This window comes from Glycine soja, chromosome 14 (assembly GCF_004193775.1).
Source record: "Glycine soja cultivar W05 chromosome 14, ASM419377v2, whole genome shotgun sequence".
Lineage (NCBI taxonomy): Eukaryota > Viridiplantae > Streptophyta > Magnoliopsida > Fabales > Fabaceae > Glycine > Glycine soja.
This window is the reverse complement of record NC_041015.1, coordinates 29,152,190-29,179,351: the sequence shown is the minus strand read 5'-3', so window position 1 is coordinate 29,179,351 and position 27,162 is coordinate 29,152,190. Positions and strand designations below refer to the sequence as shown.

The following is a 27,162-nucleotide window of genomic DNA, read 5'->3' as shown; positions in this document are numbered from 1 at the left end:
ACTTCATATTACCATACAATACTTGAACCATAACCACAACTTGTACCATTATTATCGTTTACCAGGTTCCAACATATTGGTCTAATCAAACAATGCAAAATTGATCAAGCATTGTTCACTACATTGGTTGAACGGTGGAGGCCTAAAACACACACCTTTCACCTACCATGGGGTAAGTGCACTATCACACTCGAAGATGTTGCACGGCATCTAGGCATTAGGGTCGATGGTCGTGCTGTGATAGGACCTAGGTTCGTACATTGGGATGAGTCATTCGACATGTTACTAGGCGAAGTCCCTTCAAATAATGCACGTAAGGGAGCCGCACTGAAGCTGACATGGTTGCTTAGCATCTTGCGTGCCCCATTACCTAAAGAACCAACAATACACCAACTACAACGTAGGTGTAGAGCTTACATAATGTACATGATTGGTGGTGTTTTAATACCTGATAAATCTGGAAACAGAGTTCATCTAATGTATTTGAACCTATTATGTGACTTCAACAACATAAAAAAATATAGTTAGGGTTCCACTTGTTTAACAAACTTGTATAAAGAACTAAGTGAGACATCATCAGAGATTGGTAGAGTTATGAGTGATTGTGTCATACTATTGCAATCATGGGCTTGGTACTACATGCCTTTTATTGCACCAAAAATTCCACGGCCCGAAACAACTTATTCACTTGCTAAAAGGTTATAATAAATAATGAAATCAAAATTTTTAATTTCAATAATGTGCATTATAATATTACAATGAATAATGATTTTGTTTCGTTTACATTTCAGACGGAGTAGTGGTAGATTAAAACATAGGGACACACCTTATGGTGACTTGGTCGGGTATGAATCTCGTAGAGATCATATGGAGAGCCATTAGGTATATTACTATCATCAATCGCACCATCAATTTGTACATATTAACATTTACTAATGTTGCATTGTTAACATATATTTCAATTTTATAGGGTCCCATATAGAGGATTTGAAGAGCACCTACCAAAACATGCATATAGAGACAGGGACATTTGGTCTGCATGCAGTGCAATAATTTGTTTTTCCATTGTGGAATGGCATCAAACAAACCGGGTCAAGCTACAATTTGGACTACATCAAGATATTCTTGTTGATCTCATGAATCTTGATCGACTTCACCAGATTGATATGCGAGACAATCATTATAGTGACTGGATGGAATATCATGTGAGATGAATTAATATATGGAAAAACAAACACAATGATGTTTTAACTAGACAATGGATTGAAAGGTTAGTTACACATCCACCGGAAGGTTAGTGACACATACACCAGAGTATATGGAATGGTATAGGCAAAATACTATTATGTTTTTGTCTATTGTACAACAACTAAATGATTCACACAAAACAATTACCCATAATGTTGCGGGGACAACCCTTGAAGAAACACATTTCCTAGTTTCATATCCTCAATCAATGTTTTGTACTCCATCACTTGTTCATCAAACTTTTGGTCAGACTTGCGAGTTAGCCAATGTAACTAATCATGAATGGATGACCAATTTATTTGGTGTCGATTTGAATACACCAAATTCTACGACATCATATTTAACTTCTTTACAACAGTTCGATGCACCATATTTATTTGGAGAGCAAGGACAAAGTTCTTCAGCTGTAGCAACCCATAGTGAAAACCCTAAGATATAACAACAACATCATCATCATGAAGGAGAACTAGTGTTACAGGAGAGAAGAAATCCACGACATGATCGACGTCCACCGCCCTTTGGGATTGGTCATTTTCTTGGTCAATAAAATATAAAATGTTGTGTTAATGGGTTCAACTCTGTTTAAGTACCCTTCTAATGTAGTTTTCAAAGTTACGTTAAAGTGACCATGTTATGCAATTTATAAAATTTATGTCTAATATATTAAAAATATTTGTGACAAATTTATTTTATAATTTTCACGTTAAAGAATCCAAAAAAAAAAACATAGTGTAATAGTTTCATCAAGAATGACATCAAATTAATTGCAAAAAACAAAGAAAAACCCTTGAAACAATGTTTAAGTGGTCATGTTATGCAATTTATAAAATTTATCTCCAATACATTAAAAATATCTGTGACAAATTTATTTCATAATTTTCGCGTCAAAGAATCCAAAAAAAATATATCGTGTAACAGTTTTATCAATAAAGATCTCAAATTAATAGCAAAAAAAAAAAAGAAAATGATGTTTTCAACCCTTAAAACAATGTTTAAGTATGAAATTCATAAAATTTATGTCCAATACATTAAAAATATTTGTGGTAATTTCATAGTTTTCACGTCAAAGAATAAAGAAATGTAACGTGTAACAGTTTTATCAAGAAATACCTTAAATTAATAGTAAGAAAAACAAAAAATAAACTATATTTTTGACCCTTAAAATAATATTTAAGTGACCATGTTATTTAATATATAAAATTTATCTCCAATACATTAAAAATATATTTGGCCAATTTATTTCAAATTTTTCACATCAAAGAATCCAAAAAAGATATATCATGCAACAATTTCCTCAAGAATGATCTCAAATTAATAGAAAAAAAAAATTATGTTTTCGACCCTTAAAATAATGTTTAAGTGACCATGCTACGCAATTTATAAAATTTATCTCCAATATATTAAAAATATCTATGAAAAGTTTATTTCATATTTTTCATGTCATAGAATCCAAAAAACCTATGTGAGCGATACAAGCTATTTTTTTATTATTACTGTTCAACGCACATACCTTATCGCATCTCGAGGCCATGCGCTGGTCAGACCTACATGTCAATTGCCAGTGCATGTGATCACATAGTGAACACATGCACGCAACATACAAAAGCCTATGCGAATGATTCAAACTGTTTTTTTATTATTATTGCTCAATGCACTGACCCTTATCACATTGCAAGGCCATGTGCTGGATAGGCTCAAATGCCATTTACCAATATGTGTGATTGCACAGTGAACACCTCTACACGCAATCGACAAATTCTATAAATACCACTACCAACTGAAGAAATTTGTATATATTTCAAATATTCATCTAAACCCTTACCATTATGTGTCACCCAACTACAAATGTTTGTGTTTGCTACAATAGTCAAATCTACATTACTAATGAGGGCACTACCTTCATTAGTAACTATACAAAAACTTTCATGGTCAACAAGGTCATAACCTTTACATAATTGGTTGAACTTGTTCAACAAAAAATAAACATTGAACCACACCAACATATCCAACATATTCACTTTCAATGCCCCATATTTTAGCCAGAACAATCACATATGTACACATATTTTATTATGGGAGATGATCATGATGTTCGACAGACGTTCAACATTTTTTACAACAACCCCAACACTATCATTTGTGGAGTAATTTGCCACAATTTGTAACAACAATAACCCACTAAATAACCTACATGACTCAACCTCCAATTTTGAGGACCTATTAGATGAATACGAGAGTAGTGCAGATTGTTTTGGTCAAAGACCATGGTAATGATAGTGATAACAACATGTCTCCTTCCCACGAACCAATATTCAAACAAGGTTGGTAATCTAGGGATGATTTGTGTGTTAGTTGTTTCTGCATTGAGGTTTTCTCGTGGTGTGCTATGTCGGTGTTCATTGCTTTAACATTATGTCATTGTGAATTTACATTGCCTAGTTCATTCCGTTGTTGTTGTTTGTATTACTTACTTTACATAATGAAATAAATAATTTGTTTCAGTTTATGTTAACAACAAAAATAACAAAAAATGACAACTCCTTAAAACGTAGACGTTTGAAATTTTTAAGTTTGTGCGAATTAATCAAATCTCTATTATTTACAAAAAAAACTAACATTAAATTGACAACTCAATTTAAATTTAAGTCTGAAAGTAATAAAGGATGTTCGGTGCACTATGTACTAGAATAAAATGACATTTGAAATTGATAACACTTTGTAATTTACCCAAGTCTCTGAAAAAATAATAGATGATTCACCAACAAAATTGACATTGAATTGACAACTCACAATTTAAATTTAAATTCTGAAAACAATAATGGACTGGTACACGAGACAACAGGATAAAATCATAGTCGAATTTCTGAAATAACTCTAACCTTGGAATAATGACATGTCTCAAACTATGCATTGTGTCAATAAAAGAGAAATTGGAATAATGACATGTCTCAATCAACATTGGATTCCAGATAAATCTCTATAAAAAAATAACTCTAACCTTATAAGAATCTAATACACATCAATAGGAAAAATATTCAAACAACTATAAATAACACCAAACACCCTCAATACAACCACACACTTCCACATAATATACCTTCACAAACGAAATTCAATCTCAATATTATGATATTCTTGGGAGAAACAAGCACTCAAACCATTGCTAACTCAAAATTAGCATTCCCTTTTCCAAATGGGTCAATCAAACACAACCAAACTAGTGTTTATTTTCAATGTCCTACTCCAATACCAATGCAAGTTCTTGATGATTGTTCTTTTGAGACACTAAAGAGTAGAATACACAATACCCTTCGGCTAATCAATGACCAATTTGTGCATGAAATCTACTACTGACAAATCATCCATAGATGCAGGTCAACAATCTTTTTTTCATTCTCTGCAATTGAAAAATGATGATGATGATGTTTGCACAATGTTAATGTGCAAAGAACAATACTGGTGTGTTGGCCCAACAAAATTATTATGTACCATCAACAGAACAACCGATGATATACTTAACCTACTTCGATCCACCATCACTCCTACGGATGATGCAATGTTGTATTACAACGGCAAGTGAAAGATTCCACGACAAGGCGATTTTTTGGGTTACTCCTTCATTAGAACAAACCTAACAAAATTTGAAATTCCTTTGGGATGTAGCATCGAAACATTCAAGGATGTCATCAATCAAGTTGCACCAATAAGGGTTTTCTCTTATGGAATTCATAAATCACAAGTGCTCAGATAATTATTCTTTCAAATCCTGTTAGGAGAGAGTGTGTAGTTCAGGAAAAAACCCATAATTTTTTATTAGAAAAAAGAACAACTCTCTCCAGGAAACTTGTGAGATCTACATGATTCATTCTTATCATGTATTAAGAAGGAAAGTAGCACATAAGTGTGGACTAGAAATCAGATTTAAATTTTTAGAAACTTGTTCCCCAAGCTTCTATCTTCTCTCCTTTTGTCAGTTCATGGTTTTTGAACCTAATTTCACTTCAAACTAAGGAATTATGGAAAATTGTTGTTAGAAATTTCAAGATCTTGAAATAATACATAATTTGAATGAATTATTTGTCGTCAATCTGATTTAGTTAGAATTATAATTTAGAATTGCTGTCAAAACTATTGAAAGTACAAAAGGTTGGATTAACTTGTTAGCAAGGTAGTTTTATGGAATATTGAAATCATTGAGAATCTATAAGTTGCATAATTTCATATCTAGTATCATTTGTTAATTGGATTCTAGGTAATCTCTTGATGAAGTTCGTGTATAAATAAGTGCTAGAATTTGAATTTTGAAGTCATTTTCTCTCAAAATTCTCTCAACTTAATTGAACTTCTGGAATTGATTATTTTTTCAAGTTTGTTACAATATTTCTACTTTTAAATGTCTTTTTACTCAAGTCTCCTAATTTGAGTAGAAGCTAGTTGGTTGAAGAAAAAAAGAGGTTGAGTTTGAATTTTTCCCACTAACAAATTACAAATTAATAACTAATATTGACCTTTCTAAAAAAGAAAAGCCTTAAAGTTTGCAAAAGCACATTGTTTCTCCGAAAGTTAATTTTTAGACAATTTTACTCTCAAAAATACTTGAGGAATAACAAAACAACATGACTTCAAATTGACTTTACTATCAAACTTTTGAACACTTCCACGTAAAAAAGTATGGCTAGCTTTCACTTCCCTCAACTATTATGACAGTCAAGTAAAACAGCACAAAGTTAACTCTAAATATGCCAATTATGTCAAGAGACAAAAAAGTACTATTGCGCTAGTGCGAGAAGAAACTTTTTTCTTAATTATTATTCCAGATGTCAATGTACAATTGTAAATCCACAAAAAAAAAAAAAAAATGAAGGGGAGGGGGAGGATGACCTGTTTACATTTAAGCTATGCATTCAAAATAAACGAGTAAAAAAAAAGGATTGGGGGTGGGGGGAAGGGTTTCGCACTACCTAAATTACCTCATTTACAAACACCTAACTCTCCGCCACTTGCCTAAAAGCTTGGAGGCTACTAAACTGAGGTGATTGCATTGTGAACTTTGTTTTCAACAGAAGAACTGGTTTAATAAGTTCATCAAAATCGTCCAACTGTAAATCCAAGGAGTCATTGTCACAGAAAGTTGCTGGCTCAAATGATTGATCGACCGTGTCTAAAACTTCTTCATTCACATCATCTAGGCTGATGTAGTCAGAAAGTTCCTCTTCAAGTTCACCACTCTGTCTATGTCGCTTTGGAGCCAACATCATCCCAGATTCAGAAACATTAGCAGGAATAGAACCAAAATAACGCCCTCTACTGTTGTTTTGATATGCAGTTCTCTTCCTTTTCTTTCCCTTGCTTTGTTTTTTGGGGTGATGAAGTTTACATTTGGTTCCTTGAGTACAGGTTCCTGTTTCTTCAAAAGTAGGACAGACATAGCTGTGCTTCTTCCGACACTGAAACAACATAAGTTGGCAAGCATTAGGGTTAGATCATAAGGAAGAATGTGGGGGAGAGCCCTGGCACAGCAGTAAAGTTGTTCCTTGGTGACCGGTTGGTCATGGGTTCAAATCTGAAAAACAGCCTACTTGCTTATGCAAGGATAAGGCTGCATACAATTACACTCCCCTTCTAAATTTCAGTGAGGAGCCTTTGAGCACTGGGGTATGTCAAGTCTTTTTTAGGGTTAGATCACAAGGAAACAGACAACGAAAGCAAGTAGATGAGGAGTTATAAACAAAGCAAAATGTTTTCCAAAGAGGAAGAAACTTTTAGTGAAAATAACAGACATGGGATTATAATTTGACAAATAAAAGATACAGTGAAATATTACGGTACATCAGAATTTTCAATCACCACAAGTACGATGAAACATCTGATTGTACACCCCTTTCTTGGATTATGAAAATGTGATGAACACTCATGCACACAAATTGATTTACTTAAATTATGGTAAAAAAAGGGAAAAAGTTTAAGTATTCAAACTATCCAGTAACTTGATAGTAAATTAAACAAGATTGGTTAATACCTCATTCCCATCAGCACAATAACCCTTGAGAAATCCTTCACAAATAGATGCCTTGGGGTTCACATTGACATGTCTATATGGACAATTTCTATTTGAGCATAAGCCTGCCATGAAACATGTTAGAATCACATTTTCATATTATTCACTTGATGAAAGACTGCTGTCTATAAGACGCACCTTGCAAGAAGTAAGAACAATCTGGCATTCTCTCTGGAATAACCTGCATAAAAAAATCAATGAAACTCAGACTTTAGACAGATCAGTAAATGCATTAGACCATATTCAATTTGTTGGACCCCATATATAAAAAACCTTATGTGTCAATTTGCAGTTGGGAGTAGAACATAAACCATTCAGGAACTTAGTACAGACAGCGATTTTTGAGGGATCATGAATATAAGGACACTTCCCTCCATCCTTGTTACATTTCCCAAATCTAGTAAAAAACTGACAATACTTCTGCTTTCGTGCCAATCGCTGTCTGGCAGTGTGCAAGCTCCATCTAACTTTTTCATTTGCCAATTTTCGAGTTCGTTTCTTTGGGTCTCTGATAAGCTGGTTACCATTGCCAATTCGGACATATCTGCAGTTGAGGACAATCATTCAAATAAAACAGCAAGACTTAATATTATATAAGATTTTCCTACTTATCACTAAGTTGCATTTAAATGGCCCTTAAACAAGATAACCAACAATGATGAAATTTGATACACATAGAAGATATGGAAGATACAATGCACATACTCATCATTTCCAATCACTAATCTCCTTGGAATGTAAGCTCTTTTGGAAGCCAAACCTGAACAGGTAGATGCAGAGGACAGGGATTCATCGTCTACAAAAGAGAAACATTGTAAATAGTGATAGAACCTTTTTTAACTTTCAGGGAGAAAGACAGCAAAATCATCCAAACAATATTATAGAAAAAGGAAAAAAAGAACACAATTCTGATATATTCCCAGCATGGCCACAAAAGGAGCTCAATGATTTCAGTCTGATGTCACACCCCATCCTTGTCCAAATAGACAAGGAGCTTCATTAATTACTGGTGAGCCTTTGCACAAGTAAAACAGGCTAAGTACTGTGGAGTATTGCACACAAAACCATCCATAAGGAAAAATTGTGAAGGTGCCAATAATGATACATTTGCATTTCTTCCTGCATCTTAACCATCATAATCTGTACACATTAAATATACTAAAAAAAATCATATTTGGTCACCCTTTACATAATCTGTGAACACATACTCATAAAAAACTCACAAAACTTTTGAGGAGTAAACAGCAGCAATATTTTCAGAACTGAACCAACAATGAATCAGTAAAACAAGTTTTAAGGTTCAACCTTACACATATCAAGACCAAATCATATAGATATGTTAAACATAGATAATAAAACCATCCTTTCACTAAATTTGATCTATCACGTTAACAAGTACGCTAATCTAGTATTTCTAACATGCATTAGGCCTACATTGAACAAGTGAAAGGGGAAGATGCAAAACCTTATTGTTATATATGATAATAGCTAAACTCTTGAAGCATTACAAGTTCCTAACTGTCACAAACTGGACAAATTAAGAGGGGGAATGCCATGTTTGGTCATAAATTGGGAACAAATAATCACTACTAAAAAAATGGTTTTAATGTAGAGAAAAATGGAGAAGTTCAACTGTCTCAACCGTGACAAGTTTCACACAGCTTAACTGGTTCAAGATCAGATTTAGGTTTCTTCCAGGTTTTAGGGTCAATTGGACTGGTTACATGACCAGTACCTAATTTTCATGGTCCATCTGACCAGGTGGGGTTTGGCACCAACAATAGTAAATAGGGAAAAGACTTTTGGAGGTGTGTAATGCATGCTATAATTTGGTGCTTGAGAATAGAAAGGAGTGGAAAATATTGCTTCTGCCTCTTGTTGGACATGAAAGGAAACTGACAGGCATTGATTAGCTGACATGCCTTTTGGCTTGTACTATGGAGGATTTCTAAAAGTTCCGAAACCATCATACATTAAAATAGTCCAACAATTGTAACCTCTAGACTCTATTCAATTATAGAAACCAAGATTGAAAACCAGAATCACATGAACCAAAAACCAAAATTACAGAAAATGTGTTCAATGTCCCAATATCATGTCATACCTCAAACTTGTCCTCCAATCATTGGAGATCAGATACCAAAGGATAGTGTTAATCATTTGAAGATTTAACAGTCATGAAGTTGATAGTTGATACATGTTATCAATACAGGGAAAATACAAATTTGTTATCCAATCCAAACAATTCTCTAATATACATTCCCCATGGTAAATATCTTAAAAACATCAAATGTACAATGTCCCAATAGCATGTATTCATTTAAATAATTGTAATATGCGAAGAAATGTAGAAAAACTGCAAGGTAAGGCAAAATCCAAGTAAAATGGTTTATAAAAAAAAATTGACCACCTGAAATCCTCTGAAGTGTTCTCCTGGAAGGATCCATTCTGTAGCGAACTGAACCAATGCGAAATATACGCTCTCCTGCACAATCAACCGCTACTTTCAAAGTCAGAGTAACAAACGAAGATAATTAATACATGAAGCATAAGTATTAATAGCACAAAAACAGAGAGTTGTCGGCATTATGATGCGACGAACACTCGTGAAAAGAATGCTTCCTACTCTTTGACAGAGAACTGATGCAAACTGCATTTTTCTGCTCTCTCTTCTTCCTCTCTACTGCAGCAACAGCAAGTGTGGCTTCCTACAATGATCACAAAAAATTGTATGAATCATAGCTAAGATCTATTTTATTACTTAATATAAATTATGCCTAACTTAAAAGGAAACTTCATGGAAAAGCACACTACTATAAAACACCAAACTAACCTCATTAGCTAGCTTTGAGTTCTTCTCAATGGATTTGGACCATTTTAAACTACACCCCCCAACACCTAAAACTCTGGATTTCCGAAGTGAAAACCCGTGGATTGACCTAGTGTAAACTGTATCCCTCTTTCTCAACTGAAGCAATTTTTTGCTGAAAGACAAACATAGACTATTGCAATTGAATACTGTTGAGGCACATAACCAAATCAAGGCAAAAAAGTACACATACTCAAGTACCTGATTGCAGATAAGGAACTGTTATTCAAGCTTGAAGCAAATGCTGCTCTTTTCCATGGAAACAATAGAGGTAAAGCCCTTTGATAATGTCGTGAGTCCCTGTCATTTTCAGAAGAATTTTTGCTACAGAGTGTCCACACTAATGAGGCTCTTGAACGTTTAAATGAACTCCTACCAACTGCAAATGAAACCACTAATTGTGTGAAACAGAACATATAAATTGAAACAGCACTGGTGGTTCTGGATTCCTCTGCCAATGGTGAGTTAAAACACATCGGTTGAGAATAATATGAAACATTAGTAAAATCACTTCACCACCAGCTCAAAACAGTCATGATCAATTATTTAAAAAGAAAAACAAAAGGGTAACAAAAAACGAAGCCATATAAGAAAGGCTCAAAAGTCACTAATAAAAATTCATAAAGCTTATATTTGAAAGAATATGCAATTTCTAAACAAGCGTACAAGATTAACAAAAGACAATTTAGTGCAGTTCTTAACAAATAATTCAACTGAATATATCTACTTGAACCTCAAATAAAAAAACAGCACAGCCTTTTTAAGCTGCATCCTGTCTAATCCTGACGCGACTCAGCATTAAATTCATATGCACAGGTAACCAAGAAAGATAGACAAATTAGGCAACATAATAAGTTGTTCATGCATACCCTTATGTGTCCGCTTCTTACTAAACCTCCTGTTGCAAAGAGCATTACTAGTTCCTTGTCCATCAGAATTTGCCGTGTTATTGGGCATTGCAACTGTCTGGTTGATATGGCTTTCGATTGTAGTCCTAACCAATTGATTTTTTCTTCTCTTGTAGTAGCCATCAGAGAAGGCAGTTTGGAGATTGTCATCAGTAGAGACAGAAACATCATAAGAATTTGATGTTGCAACCAATTGATTTGTTTTGGGCTTTATATATACTATTCTCTTTGTATTCAAAGGAAAAACATTTCCATCGTTTGCTTCACCTTGGCTCTCCCCATTATCAGATGGACCAGATTGATTTTCTGGAGTTTCACAATGCTTCAGTGCATCTTCAGAAGAATTTGGTGCAATATTATCAGTTTCTATAAATTTCCTAACATCTGATGCATTTTCACAGCAACCACCAGAAGGAGGTTCTACCAATGAGGAAGATCTATTTTCCTCTAATTTGGTGTCAATTGGTAGTGGAGGTGTTCTCTGCTGTGGAGCATTTATTGCTCCTGTTTTCAAGTACATTGGTTTATCTGTCCCATCAGCCCTCCTTCCAGATTTAATGCTTTTTGGTATTTCATCTATGCCCAAAGAAGATGTCTGATTAACAGAGGAGATTTGAGGTAGAGTGGAAACTGGAGTAGGTTTCCTTACAAGACTGTTACCTTTACGAACATAAGAGGTATTTTGAAAGTTCCCTTTTGTTTCTAGAATTGGCCTTTTGGGAGGAACTGTTTCTACTGAAGGCTTGATTCTAAGTACAGAAGTGGGAGGAATATTACCTGTACGAAGCCAAGTTCGAGGCTTTGATACATGAGGTGAAGAGGCAGATGCCTTTGAAAAGGTGAAAGAATGACCTGGAAAAGTTTTGGGAATGACACTACCTGACTGGTTTTTGGTCCCACTCAACCCAAAACGATATGAATTTAAAGCCTGAGTTGTAACTCTGGAAGAAACTTGGGATGGTTCTGACATTGTCTTCTTTGTGATCAGGTTACTATGTTCGATTGCATGACCTGACTTCATATTTTTTCTAGTCTGCTGTATTGATGAAGTATTTAAGTCAGAACCATGTCCAACAATAGATATGTTGTTATCTGGATTTTCTTCAACCCCACAAATATTTTCATCGTTGATTGCTGTAAATTCTAAAACCCTTTGATCCGGTACTTCAGATGCCATCCCTTGAGAAAACATATCTGATAATGCATCAGGTACATCCTCAATCACTTCGTTATTCAAATTACTTGTAGTGACTTCATCACTACTGGCTGGACAAGACATAAGGTTCTGCCGAGCAAGCAAATCATTCTTCATATTGTGATCATTAGGTTCCATATCAGCTCTTGGTGACCTTTGCACATGCTCTCTATACTGGTAATTTTCTTCAACAGCCTGTAAATCAGTCTTTTGCCCCGCTATAATTCCCACAGCCAAAACATCTGTTTGAATATTACTTGTAGGCACAATTGGAGTAATGTTTTCTTTGCACTCACCTTCCAATGATGACAACTGAACATTTGGAAATGCCACGTCCTCACTTGGTGAAAAAGAGACTATATCTGAGTGCTGCAATTCCAAATGCTCAGAACTCATAGTTTCCTTATCTGCATCAATAGACTCAAAAGATCCTCCAGCCAAAATATTTTCAGACATTTTAGTAATATTCTCTGAATAAAGTATTGACTGAGCAGTAGACAGAATACTCATACCCATGCTTGCAAAAACAACTTCTTTCTGATGTTCTTGGTTATCACTGAAACTCACAGGAGCTTCAGATGTGGGGGAAGGCACAATCACAGCACAGAATTCCGATTGACATTTTGTGAAATATGGGTTAGCTGTGACTTTTTTCCTTTTAGAAGCTGGTGAAACCTCATTTGCATTATCATTGTCATTATTTACAACATGTAAAGCAGTAACCCCATCCAGGCCGGATAGTGAGTTAAAATCTAAGCTTTGAACAGGTTGCGCTAAAACTTCTGAAGGAGATGGATCTTTCAACAACAGACTTGAGCCTCCATCCACATTATTTGCAAGCCTATCTGAATTTACATAGTCTGGAGATAAGCACTCCATCTCTGAACTCAAATATTTTAAGTGTGTTCTATCTTTTCTCTTTTTTATCATATTTGTGTCCCCTTCACCAGATCCAGCTGAAACATTATAATTGGGGAATGCTTTTTCTGTCTCACAATTCTCAGGGGATATGATGACATGACCAGGGGACACCTGCTTTCCAGCATCATGCATAATACCAGAAAAGTCAACACTAGTACTATCTTCTAAATTAGATGATCCATTATCAGAACTGTGCTTTAGTGCACTGGCATGTTGGAGGCAATCCAGACCATCCTGAATCCTAGTTTTTCCTGAACATGAAATAACACTGCTTTTCAAAAGTTCATCCCCTGCATCTACAAGATTCCTATTCTGTGGGGATCCTGCATTTGAATATTTCCCAGGTGATAGAGACACTTCATTCTGACATAATTGCTTATTACCATAATCCATGTTAGTGACTACTGAAATATTACTTCCACTTAATGATTTAGTAACCTTGACAGTATTTGGCACAGAATTATTTGCATCTAAACAGTCAGATGTATTTGCATTATCATGGACAGAATCATTTGCATCTAAACAATCAGAATCACTCTTTTTATCTTCACTACTAGAAGCACAAGATAGAGAATTTGAAATGTTTCCATCTTTTTCAAACCTGGATACTTTCCCAATATCAGAATCTTTGTCACTCTTACACTCTTGTGACCCGGAATGTGGCCCCAAACTCGGCTGCAATAAGCCTACCTCTGCTTCTTCTTTCAATACATTCCCTTCCTTTGGTAAAGGGTGCAAACAGTCAGGCTTAGCCACCTCATCAACAGTGTTGCTTTTCTCATCCAAATTAGCTTCAATTTTCTCAGGACCAGAGGCAGTCAATGAAATACATGCAACACTCTCTGCTTTCACAGTTCCAGGAAGTGTTTTAGCTGGTAGTGAATTCGACACAGATGACTTAGAACTTGCAGTACCTTTCTTCACCACTCTCTTAACAATTTTCTTCTTCTTGACAACCTTCAAGGTCAATTTACCAGAACCAACATTGCCAACCTTAACAGAATTTGGCACCTCCTTTTTCCCACGGGAACCATCGGCCTCCCTGGCACTAGACCGGGAAGAACCATCATCAACATTCTTCTTCTTCGACCCCATAACCTCCTTCCTCGAGCCCAAGCTATCATTCCCTTTGCAAGGCGACCTATTTAAATCCACAACAACAACCGAAGACATTCTAACCGGTTGCTGCAATTGCAAACCAGAATAATCACCATCAGTGCCCGAAACCCTTTTACTCCTCCCCCCATAAACCAAATCCGAATCTGCAATTGGCATCACATTCAAATCAGGAACCGACACCAAACTCGAAGGTGGCGCCACAATCGCCTTCGCCTTTGCCACCAGCGAATTGGACTCAAAAGAAATATCAATCTCAACAGGACTCCCCTCTCTCTCTTCCCTCTCATCCCCCTTCACCCCATGACCCAAATACTGCTCCTTTCCCCTGTAAAAACCATTGCTACACTCAGAACCATAACCTGGGTACCGTAACGGCTCAACCTCGCGATTGTCGCGGTTCCTATGATTATTATTAGGTTTAACCGTCTGAATCCTAAGAAGAGCACTCTTCTTCTGCACCTGTTTCTTCGGAGGAGTGCGTGCAAATTCATGGGTATGACCACACTCTCTACTATTCCCTCTACTATACCTACCCATCATATTGCTCTCAGAGCCATGATAATATTTCTCATTGTTAACACTATTACTCACTAAACTAGAAGAAGACTCGAGCATCTCTCTTCCTCTATCTCTATCACTCATTACCCATCTCTTGGAGGTTGTTCTCCCCGCCGCATCGGCATCGGATTCCATGGTGTACACGCGGACGTAGGGCGTGGGGTCCACGTCGCCCTGGCCCGGCGCGTGGTAGCCGCCGCCCCCCCACGCAAGGGGCTCCCTAGGGTTCTGCTCATATGGATCGACGACGACGCGGTGGTGGTGGTGCCGGTCGGGGTCGTAGCGGTGGGATTCGATCAGGGGTGGCGGCGGGAGAGGGCGGTGGAGGTGGAAATCGCGATCGAAATCATCAGGAATTCTAGGGTTAGGGTTCCAGGGGAGGGTGGTGGTGCGGCGAGGGAGAAGGTCGTAGGGGATATGGCGTTGGGGTTGGGGTTGGGGTTCTTCTTCGAGAGGGCGATGTGGGAGGGGTGTATAAGGGAATTGCTGTTGTTGGGGTTGGGGTTGGGGTGTAGGAGGGGTGTAGTGTTGGGGTGTGCGGTGGTAGGAAAGAGGCGGAGGAGGATTTGGGGGCGGCGGAGGGAGATTGTTATGGTGGTGGTGGGATTGAGGTGTGAGGGAGGTGTATCGATTACGGTGTTCTTGGGGATGGTAGTGGTGGTGGTGGAGGAAGTGGTGTTGATCCATTTTGGATGAATCTGGGGATTGGAATTGGATGGAAGGAATGAAGAAATCTGAGTTCGTTTGTTTTTTTTTTTTTTTTGTGTAAGAGGGTGCGGTAGTTGGTTGATTGATTGAAGGAGAAGAAGAAAGATGAAACCTTAACCTATCTATCTATCTATCCATCCGGATTTGATGAGGTTTGTTTATTGGACAATTATTGGATGGGCTTGCGTGGGATTGCGTATTGCTTCTGTCTTTCTTGCAAGGGTCAACTCCATGACCATCCTCGTTCACGGTTCACCTTTGAATCTTTTGAACTCAGCTACCGCCTTGTCATAGGTTTTTACTATTTATTTTCTCTTTTTTTATTGAATATACTAATGAAAAACATATTATCTATTATTTTGATTTTTGAATCTTTGACACATTTTCCGATAATGTTAGTATTTTAATTGATATATTATTTAGGGTAAGTTATTTTTTTTCTAGAATTAGGGTAAATATAACTAAAATTTATAATAGATTATTTCTTTAAATGTATAAATTTTAAATTATAATAAAATTTTCTTTTTAACCAAATATAATTTGTTTTAAAATGCATTATTAAAACAATTTAGAGATATAGATAAAAGACAACATATTGATAAGAATAAAAGATTAAGAAGATCAAGTGTATAGTCAGAAATAGATTAATTAAGTAATATTATGTGTTAGTACAATTAATTATTCAATTTTGACGAATTAAGAGCAAGTTAGTCAAGTGATTTCATTTTAGAAAGAGGATTGTGCCAAGGAGATAATATATCTCCATTTCTTTTTATCCTCTATGCAAAAGACTTGTCAACTTTGATTAAAAAGACTAAGGTAGAAACCTTCATGGAATTAAGGTTTCTCGTGGTGCCTCTTTTTCACACTTACTTCTTGCTGACAAATGTTTGTTGTAGGACTCATATTTTTATTAATTTGTGAATAAGTGATTGAATAATTAAAAAATAATTTAATTTAATTTCAATACTAAAATATAATTTAAGAATTTATGGTTGTGTTTTGTGTGTATTTCTACAAAGATTTTTGTAGAAATTCAACCTGTTTAGTTACTAGCAATATAGAAATACACTATGAAATATCTAACAGATAAAGTTGAAGCTTGAGAATTTACTTATAATAAATTAAATTTTATTATAATTATATTCAAGTGGTGTCAAAGTGATTTTCTCACCATCTACATCAAAGTGAAGTAATAAGAGTATCTAATTGAGTCTGAGAACCCATACTCTTGTATAAGTTAAAATTGACTCTTTGACACTTAATCGAGACTATTCCATCATCCATAGAGACACATGATAGGATTCATATTCATTCTAAGACTTGTTTCAAGTCACATAATTCCATTTGGAAGAGAAATACCTGAGATTTATGACGATTTTTCTATGGGTTGCCTACCAATACACAAAACAACTTTTTATTTTCCCTAGATATGGACCCACAAAATTCTCTCTTTGTCTTTCACATAACCAAGTAGTTCTATTTCAACTAAGCTCATTGAAAAGTAGCCAAACTAGCTAAACTACATGTACTTGCTAAGTACACATTTACTTTACCTATTTCCTATGCATTGTACTTAAGCTTAGCCTAAATCAAATCGTGTTCCCTTCTTTGGTATGTCCTGGCTGAAATATCTCTTTGGGAGAGATGCCAAAATTCAAATTTTCAACAACTTCTTCATTAAGTTTCTACCTATTTTGCTATTTCCTAAATTACCCTCACTTATGCCTTTAAACCTAAGTCTATTTTTGACACAAAACGCACTCATTCTCCGCTTATATTCATTTGGATCATATCAGCACGCACACTGTCCATTTCATTTCATTTCCAAGCTCAAAGTGTAGAGAGAAGAAGAAAAGGAAGAATGGTAAGTTAAAAACCCTATATCTAGTTTTCATCTCCTCTTGATTTATACTCTTTCATTTTCATTTTAACACCTCAAGTGACTCTTTATTGTCTGTTCTAAACTTCCATGTTCCCATTCCCTCATGGTTAGTTGAGGTTAAGTGAAGGAGAAGCCAAAAGGAGGCCATTTCCACCATTTGCTTCTTGCTAGTTTGAGTTGGCTAAGAAGAAACCCGTAAGGAAAGCTACCTTGTGTGCGTTATGCATGCTTTTTGGTGTTTCTTTGTTGTTTTGTATGGTGTTTATTTCGTGGTATATGGTTTTTTTAAAGATTATTTGATGAAAGATTGTGAACTAGCATGATGTGCTTGAAGATAGCATGAATATGTTGGTGTTTTTGTCTTTACATTGTGATTTTTTTGTTATATATTGAGTTGTGGTTACTATTTCGAGCTAATTCCACGTTTGAATGAAAGAAGACTTAAAACACAACAAAATGTGAATGAATATCATACAGGTTTTGATGATGCCAACAAGGTTACTTGATGAGCATGGATTGAATTAAGTCAAAAGAACAAGATCAAGTCAATCTAAGATAAGAACTTAGTAAAATTGTTTAAAGAATCTCAATTTGATTGCTTTAGTTTGGCCTCAACATCTTTAGTATCATACACTCTTTTATCAAAGGCTAAATTAGTTCAAAAAGATATTTTTGAACTAGTAATCAATTATTAGAGAGTTTGTGAAGATATTTTTTACTAACGACATAAAACTATTTAAATTTTGATTTGTGTAATCGATTACTAGAATCCTGTAATCGATTACCAGTGAGAAAAATTCATTGAGAACTCTATTTTCTATGATTTTGAAGATTTGAAACTTGTGTACCAAATCTTGATAGAAAAGTGTTTTTAGACTTGTTTAGTACTAGAATCATAACAAAGGATCTACACATTGAATTTTCGCTAGGTTGGACTTTTTAGAAACAAGAAAGAATCCTCTAAATGAGGTAAAAATATTTCCTCAAGAATAAGTACTTTATTTTATTTAAATTGTTGTAGATTTTTAATTGATAAATGAGTTACCGTTTTTAAATATAGACACAATAAGGTTTAAAATGATATATGGCTTGTATGAAACTAAAATGTTTTGGTCACTCAAATGATTATCTTTTTTGGACCTTGAAAATACAACAACAAAACCCTATGTTTTTCAAGCTACCTTAAAGAAATTAATTGAATGATTTCTATAACTTTTGAAAATGGACTTTGGTATTTTGCTAAATCAAATTAGTGAGTTTAAATAGGATATTCAAATATTAATAAGTAAGATACTATGTTTTTATAATTATTAAGATATTATATTTATGAAAATAAGTTGAAACCTTTTCCTATCAAGTAGAAGTTGACTTTCTTTGACATTTTGGCAATTTCCTTGATTTTAAGCTATAATTCAATCATTTTGAAAATACTAACTAATGTAACATAATTCATGCGAATTATTTGTTAATTAAGTGGTGGCTCAATTTGTTGTTGGCAAAGTTGCTCGATGAGAACTTTGTGTTGAGAGGTTGCTATAACATCTCTCATTTGTTGATTTCTCAATAGTTCACACACTACGATACTTCGCTCAACTCCTCGTTGGTTAAAACTCTTCACCAGTCAAAATCCTTCATAGTAAGCCCTTTTTGAAACATCCACAAACCAACTGTGGCACTGCTCGACTTCTTTCAAGATCATTGAATGTCTCCACAAATCATCATGGGACTTTTCTACATGTTTTGTCGTCACTCACACGCTTTTTGGGAAACTTCCCAGAAGGTCACCAATCTCATAATTGCTCCAAATTAAGCACGATTAACTGTGGAGTTCTTATGTGATGGGCTACTAAAAGTATATGCATCTTACTGATATAGTTAGTATCAATTGATTCCTTTAAGCCATCTTAAACTATACAGTCTCATAACTGTACAATCTCTGGATCCTTCTCATTCTAGTGTGATTTTCACAAGGTGTTACAGTTGTCCTAGGAAAAAATCTGCGTATCCTCAATTTGGGATCACTTTGGATAGGATCTTATTGTAGTTGTTGATGGAACGAGGATAAGTGTTGCACCTTGTTGGCTTAATAAGAGTTATTTGTGTTGTGACTCCTGACATTGTTAATGGTGATATGTTGATGCATACATGCATGAATCGGAAACTTTGCCCGTGTTGTTGCAGTATGGGTTGTGCTCTGATAGTTTCAGCTGTGTTGGTGAGTACACATGTAAGTTTAGGGAGTCTTGGTGGGACCCATAACTAGTGTGGGAAAGGTTGGTGGAGGATGGATTTCCTTGGGGATGGATGGACAAGAAATTCTGAATCTTAGGACAAGATTGCTATAGATCTTGTGTCATGGTAAGCCACTACCCACGTACTTCTATCCTAACAAGACCACTATATCACTCTACAAATCAGTTTTGCACGAGATCCCCCAAATAGTTTTTGGCGCGTGCCAATATTGTTGCCTAGTTTTGGGTGTTGTTGATTTTAATATGATTAAAGAATTATCCACCTTGATCACTCGACCATGTGAATCTCCATGGAGTAGTCATTGCATTGCAAGTAGGAAAGGTCCTGATGTTGCTTTGTGGAAGTCATTGTGTGCTGCATGAATTGTCTGGCGTTACATGACATTTCATATATGATGTGATGTATATGTTGAATTTATTTATCTCTTATATTTGGTTGATGATAAATATGCATGAACGATAGATATATCCTTTGTTGTATTATTTATCTACTATGTTAGATGTCATACTGTTAGTTACATTCCCACAATATATGTGTATATATGCCTTGTTTTTGATAGCTTATCCTTGCATTATTGCACATGTGGTTTTATGCCTGTGATGATCTGGGTGACACATTCGCAGGAGAAGATGGATGAGATTCAAGACCCACCATTGGTTATTCTTCAATAATACTCGATTTGCACATTCTTCAATGGTCAAATGTATTAAGATGTTGCCACGAGAGATGGTCAACAGACTAGAGGCATATTCGTCACATATGTATCTCAAGAGGATGCATCATCTTCACGTGAAAGACTTCAAATCTATGACTATAGACTTCGGTTTCAAATCTTTGGTCTGGAATTACCTAGCGTGTCAACAAATTGTAGTAAAAGGGAGCCTACTCATAAAGAATGTACAACAGTTATTCAGACAATATTGTGTCTCTCCTGTCTCTAGAGTTTGATGGTAGAGGGAGATTTCTCTATAAGTCTCTCAAGGTTTATGTTTTGGAATTAGTGTATGACCCGCATAAGGAGTGTGTGATGTATCATCTTCCCCATTTTGGATGTGTTATAGAAGGTAGTGGGTACACTATTAATGGTCATACACATTTCACCTAACTTTTCTTTTGAGATATTTTTATGATCTTAGCTTGTATCTATATCTAGTGTACGACTTGTTGAGGTTATTCGTATATTAATGCATGTCTTCAATTTACAGTTATATTGCAAAAAATTAACTCGTATTTTCATAAATAAATTAAATAAGAGTTTCCTTTAAGTTAAAATTTAGTAGAAAATCTTAGTAGCACAGTTGGGGTGTTACATTTCTTATTCTTTTGGGTTTCTTTGTTGCAATGTTCCTAAATGAAGGAGATTCTACACTAGCAAGAACAAGCCTTGAGAAAAGCTTTTAAATCTTCAAAAGTTAAAGGTTTTTTGCAACAAAAACATGAATAAAGAGTTACAAGCTAAATATCCTTGTAGAGTTTGGAAGAAACAAGAAACTACTTTCAACTATATTAAGAAAAGAGTTTGGCAAAAATTGAGTGCCTGGAAGGGAAAACTTCATTGGCACCAGGTAGAGAAGCCTTACTCAAATATGTTGTTTGAGCAATCCTAATGTATTGTATAAGTGTCCATCTTTTCCCACAATCTTTTTGTGATGAGATTCAAAAAATGATTAATTTGTTTTAGTGGGGAATGAATAGAAGGGACAATAAAGGAATACACTATGGCTTTAACTTGGCGATGCTGGGGAAATAGGGTGGGAAATTCTTGACTAGCTTAGATGCTATGGTAACACATGTTTTCAAAATGAAACACTTTCCGAGAAGGGAATTCTTGAACATTGGAATTGGGTATAACCTGTCCTTTGCTTGGCGTAGCATCCACAATTCGTGGGTATTGTGAAGGAATGGGTATAGATGGAGTATCAGGAATGGATTTATTGTTAACATGTGGAATAAGCCTTGGGCACGTGGAAACAATACTTCAAGGATATCTACAATACCACTACAAGGAATGAAGGATCTAGTGGTAAATGATCTTATGATAAAGGGCGAGAAGAGATGGGATGAGGAAAGGTTGCTGTAATTGTTCAATGACGAACATGTAACCAATATTGTGCAAACACTTCTTTTTTATTATGCTCAGGAGGATAAAAATATATGAAGCTTAGAAAATAATGGTATCTACTATGTAAAATCTGCTTACAAAATATTAACTAAGGAATTAGTGGATAATGATCAAATTTGAATGCTCAAGTCTTGGTTGATTGTGCTTTGTTGTTTCTATCTGAAGGAAAAAAAAATACAAAACAACTGGATATCTTTAGTAGTAGAAAATCCATTAATGTTGAAACCACATGGAGGCCTCCCCAAGAAGGTTACATAAAGTGTAACGTTGGTGCAACAACATGGTGTCAAGAAAATACTACTAGTTAGAGCGTGTGTTCATGATAAAAGTGGGAATTTCATTTAAAAGCTAAAACTGAATGGAACAGATAAATTTTTAGATTTGTGGAAGATGAAGCTATTGGTCTCTTAAAAGCTTTACAATGGATGAGCACAAATGGTAGGCATCAGGTAGTGTTTGAATCAGATTGTAAGGTTATGGACAAAATCTTGCATGCTTCTCCTGATAATTCTGAGCTTGGATCCTACTGGGGGAGTGCGGGCACATCTTAATTAACTTTCCAAACTTTAAGATTGAGTTTGTGAGGTGACAAGCAAATGTGGTTGACATTATGTTAGTTCCAATATTCATTATCAGATTCCATTTTGTATTCTTTAGTATATAATCAATGATATGGCATGAGTATTTTTCAATAAAAAAGAGTAATTTGTAAAATGCACCTAAAATGAAAAATGAAAGTATTAAAAATGTTTAATGAAGAGTTGTTGTTTAAGCCACAAGATTTGTCCACAACAACTTCTCGTAGCAATGTATTCAGCCTCGATCATAGACAAGGCAACACATACTTGCTTTTTACTATTATTTGAAATTATTCCACTAGAAAGATATCAACACCATTAAGGTACCATAGGCCAACATCTAAAGTTCCTTTAAGGTATTTCATGATCCTTTTTATAGTAGAGAAGTGAGACTCCTTAGGACTAAACATGATGTCTGGTCTACTTGTAGTCAAGTAAAGTAGGGAACCAATGATACCTCAACACTTAGTTTAATCAATGGATTTTCCTTTTTCATTAACAAAAAGCTAGCAATTTGTAACCATAGGAGTTACGACCTCCTTCCTTTTGTTCATCTCAAACTTTTTTAGAAGTTCCTTGCAGTACTTGGTTTGATGGAGAAATGTTTCATGGTCCAATTGCTTCACTTGGAGACCAAGAAAGTAATTTAACTCCCCCATCACTGACATTTCAAACTCCCCCAACATCTTGTGCATAAAATCTTCACAAAGAGATTTGTTGGTGGAACCAAAAATGATGTCATCCACATAAACTTGTACAAGTAAAATGTTATGAGAGGACTTTTTAATGAAAACTGTTTTATCAACTTTACCTCTCTCAAACTTTTGTTCAAGAAGAAAATTGTTAAGTCTCTCATACCATTACCTTGGTGCTTGTTTAAGTCCATAAAGAGTTTTCTTAAGCTTGTATACATGATTTGGATTTTTATGATCCTCAAATCTTGGAGGTGGGGAAACATAAACTTTCTCTTCAATGTATCCATTTAGGAAAGAACTTTTGACATCCATTTGGTATAACTTGAAATTCATAACATAAGCATAAGCAAGTTGCAATCTAAAAACTTCTAATCTAGCTACCTGTGCATAGGTTTCACCAAAGTCTATATCCTCTTGTTGGTTATAGTCCTTGGCTACTAGCTTTGCTTTATTCCTAGTGATCAATCCATGTTCAACCAATTTATTTTTAAACACCCATTTAGTGTCAATGTTGTCCATATTTTTAGAATAAGCTACCAATTCACATACATCATTCCTTTTAAATTGATTTAACTCCTCATGCATGGACATTATCCAAAACTCATCTTTAAGTGTCTCCTCTATAAACAAAGGTTCTACTTGAGACACAAATGCACTATGTTCACAAAACTAGCTTAAAGAGTGTCTAGTGGTTACTCCTTTTTCTATGTCTCCAATGATGTTGTCCATAGAGAGATCCCTTAGTGTTCTTCATTCCTTGGGAAGAAAGTTATGTTGTGATGAGGGTCTTTCTTGAGATTTATTGCTCACCACCTCTTCACTCCTTGGAGAAGCTTCCCTTGGACTCCCTACATTATCATAAAAAATAGGCACATTTCCCTCCTTTTGGGGATTAGATTCATCAAATACAACATGGACATATTCTTCAATCTTTAATGAACTTTTATTGAAAACTCTATATGCCTTGCTAGTAGATGTGTATCCTAGAAATAAGCCTTCATCAACTTTTGGACCAAACTTGTCAAGTGATTCTTTTCCATTATTTAACATAAAGCATTTACACCCAAATACTTTGAGATGTGATATATTTGGTTTTTTACCTTTGTAAATCCCATAGGATGTCAATTTCAAAATAGTTCTCATAATCACTATCGAAAAGATTGCAAGTTGTACTTACCACATCCATCCAAAAATATTTAGGTAGAAGGTTTTCATTTACCATAGTTCTTGCTAATTCCTCAATAGATCTATTTCTCCTCTCCACAACTCCATTTTGTAGAGGAGTTCTTGGAGCTGAAAAATTGTGATTAATGTCGTACTCTTCACAAAAGGTTTTGAATTTCTCATTTTGAAATTCACCACCATGATCACTTCTCAAATATTTGATTTTCAAATCTTTTTGTCATTTTGAATTAATTTGGCTAGTTTACAAAAAGCTTTGAAAGCATTGTTTTTTAAGGATAAAAACAAAGTCCATGTAAATCTAGAATAGTCATCCACAATTACTAAGGCATTATACTTTCCTTCTATGCTCATAGTTCTAGAAGGACCAAACAAATGCAAGAGTTCAAGCGGTCTAGAGGTTGAAATCATGTTTTTTAGATTTAGAAGAAACTCTAGATTGGTTGTCCTTTTGAAATGCATCACACAAGCCATCCTTCATAAACTTAAGCTTAAGAAGCCCTTAACTAGCTCTTTAAAGATGAGTTTGTTTAAACGATTCATATGAATGTGAGCTACCCTTCTATGCCATAGCTAAGAAATAACATCATTTCTAGTTAAACATGTCAAATATGATGATGAGACACAATCAAGATTGAGCATGTAGGTATTACCTGTCCATTTGCCAACAAACTCAATTTGATTAGTAATTGAGACGGAAATAGTGAGACAATCTTTATTAAAAGCAATTTTATAACCTTTGTCACACAATTGGTTAATGCTTAGAAGGTTATGCTTCAATTCATCCACAAACAAAACATTCTCTATCAAGGTAGTTAATGAGTTTCCAATATTACCTATATCAAGAATTTTGCCTTTGTTATTGTCCCCATAGATTATATATCTTCCCTTTTTTGCTTTCAATGAGACAAATTTGCTCTTTTCTCCAATAATATGCCTTGAACAACCACTGTCCAAATACCACATAAGCTCCTTGGCTTCAAGGCATGCCTACAAAACAATTTAGAGAGTCTATTGAGGTACCCAAGTGAATTTGGGTTCTTTTTGGTTAGTAACCTTTGTTGTTCCTTTGGGAACCCATCTATACTTCCCATTAGGAACTCCATATCTCCTAATCACACAATTTTTAGATGAATGACCTTTATGCATACAATATTAGATTCTCGCTTTTGGAGCCTTCTACTCTTTCTTCATCACTTTTATCATTAGATGGTATGGAGGATTTTAGTGTTAAGCTTCTACTTTTCTTCTCTTTAGCTTCCTCTTCTGCCATCCTAGTCATATCCATTTCATATTCTCTTAATTTCCCAAACAACTTAGCATATGTAATGGAGGTAAGATCTTTGGACTTAGAGATTGTCGTGACCTTTGGTTGCCATGTTCTATTGAGGGACTTTAGTATCTTTACATTAAGCTCTTCTTCCTCAAACACTTTTCCAAGGTCCTTAATATGATTCACTATATGAGTAAACTTCTTTTGAGCATCTCCAATTATTTCTCCTTGTTGCATCTAGAAAGTCTCATACTCTTGAATTAGAGAATTTTTCCTTGGGTTGCGACCTGTAAGAATCACGAACAAGCGAAGCCTGAGTGCGAGATTGTGTTGTGAGAAAATTGTGAGTAAGTGAAGCATGAGTGCAAGGTTATAACATGAGAGAATCCCTCTAGTGAGTGAACAAGAAAAGAATTTTAGAATTCTCACATTTTAGAAAGAAATAAGAATTCCATAGCTGTAGTTGTGTACAATTCTTTTTTTAAAATTCCAAAATTTTAAATTCTAGTTAATAATACATACAAATGGTCAATTTTAAATTAAAGAATTTTAAACCCCTTTTAAAATTACTTTCCTAAATTCAAATCTCATGTCCAGACACATTATAAGGACAAATTAATCATTAAAGAAAGAAAATTTTATAAGCTACTTTATCTTCCTTCTAAATTTTTAGTATTGTAGGAGAGAAAAATAGAAGTGGATAAATATTGACACTCCCATTAATCATCAAATTTCTTAAATAAATGAGATAACATTTAAGAAAAAGTCTCCCTTCTTATTCACTCATCTCCATTTTCCTTAAACTAACAATTGATAAAGAAATAATTGCTTTCTTTAAATGAATCACCAAGTTAATCTTTTAAAATTACTCAAATCATAACACTAGTCCACCTAAATTTTGTTCATCAAATTTATTATTAAAGATCTAAAGTGTTATCATATTAGTTTTCTAAAAATTGTCATAATATTAGTCACTCAAATATCACCATATTTATTCTTGTAGAAAAATAAAACGATGATATAATATTTGTTGTGAATATTAATGAATTTAGTTTTGAAAATATAATTTGATTATAAAATCTTTAAAAATTAATATAATAGCAATCTAAACATTTGATATTAACATGGGGATAATTTGACAAAACCTTAATATTCACGTATTCAACGTAAATAATTTGAATCTCCATCTTTGCATTATCTTAAGTTGTTACTATATCGGATAGGTATTCGACTGGGTCAAGAATCCCATAACTGACTCTATCAAATAGGTATCCGATCTTAGATTACCCCCAACAGGTCCCACAAACAGGTGATTAGAGCCAATTAAGAGAGGGAGGTTAATTAAGAGAAAAAGGGAGGTTGAGGCCTCGTAACCCTAATTAAGAAAGAATTACCTAGATGGTAATCCAAGCAGAAGGCCCACCATCCAAGACCCGTAAACATTTGTATATATAGGGGAAAACCCCCAGGAAATGACCACTATTAGTGGAATGCACATTTGTTATCCGCATTTACTGTCCTAGGCTGAACCCTTACTTGAGCGTCGAAGTACCTTTGCAGGTACCTCTCCCTTTTTGGATTGTACCACTC

At 34.9% G+C, this 27,162-nt stretch overlaps 1 protein-coding gene across 2 annotated transcripts; it reads right to left on the bottom strand.

The window, feature by feature from the left end:
- Nucleotides 1-6,026: 6,026 nt before the first annotated feature.
- On the bottom strand, nucleotides 6,027-15,837 carry LOC114383422 (uncharacterized protein At1g21580-like). Of its 2 annotated transcripts, XM_028343102.1 has the most exons (10): nucleotides 11,045-15,830; nucleotides 10,377-10,554; nucleotides 10,140-10,290; nucleotides 9,933-10,014; nucleotides 9,717-9,791; nucleotides 8,012-8,102; nucleotides 7,580-7,850; nucleotides 7,445-7,487; nucleotides 7,268-7,371; nucleotides 6,027-6,695 (listed from the first exon to the last, which is right to left on the bottom strand). In XM_028343102.1, the coding sequence occupies exons 1-10, from the start codon at nucleotides 15,561-15,563 to the stop codon at nucleotides 6,234-6,236; spliced, it is 5,976 nt and encodes a 1,991-aa protein (XP_028198903.1). In that variant the 5' UTR covers nucleotides 15,564-15,830; the 3' UTR covers nucleotides 6,027-6,233. The 2 variants fall into 2 exon arrangements, with proteins under 2 accessions (XP_028198903.1, XP_028198904.1); XM_028343103.1 differs by lacking the exons at nucleotides 6,027-6,695; nucleotides 7,268-7,371; nucleotides 7,445-7,487; nucleotides 7,580-7,850; nucleotides 8,012-8,102 and adding an exon at nucleotides 8,223-8,446 and having other exon boundaries at nucleotides 11,045-15,837.
- Nucleotides 15,838-27,162: the final 11,325 nt, after the last annotated feature.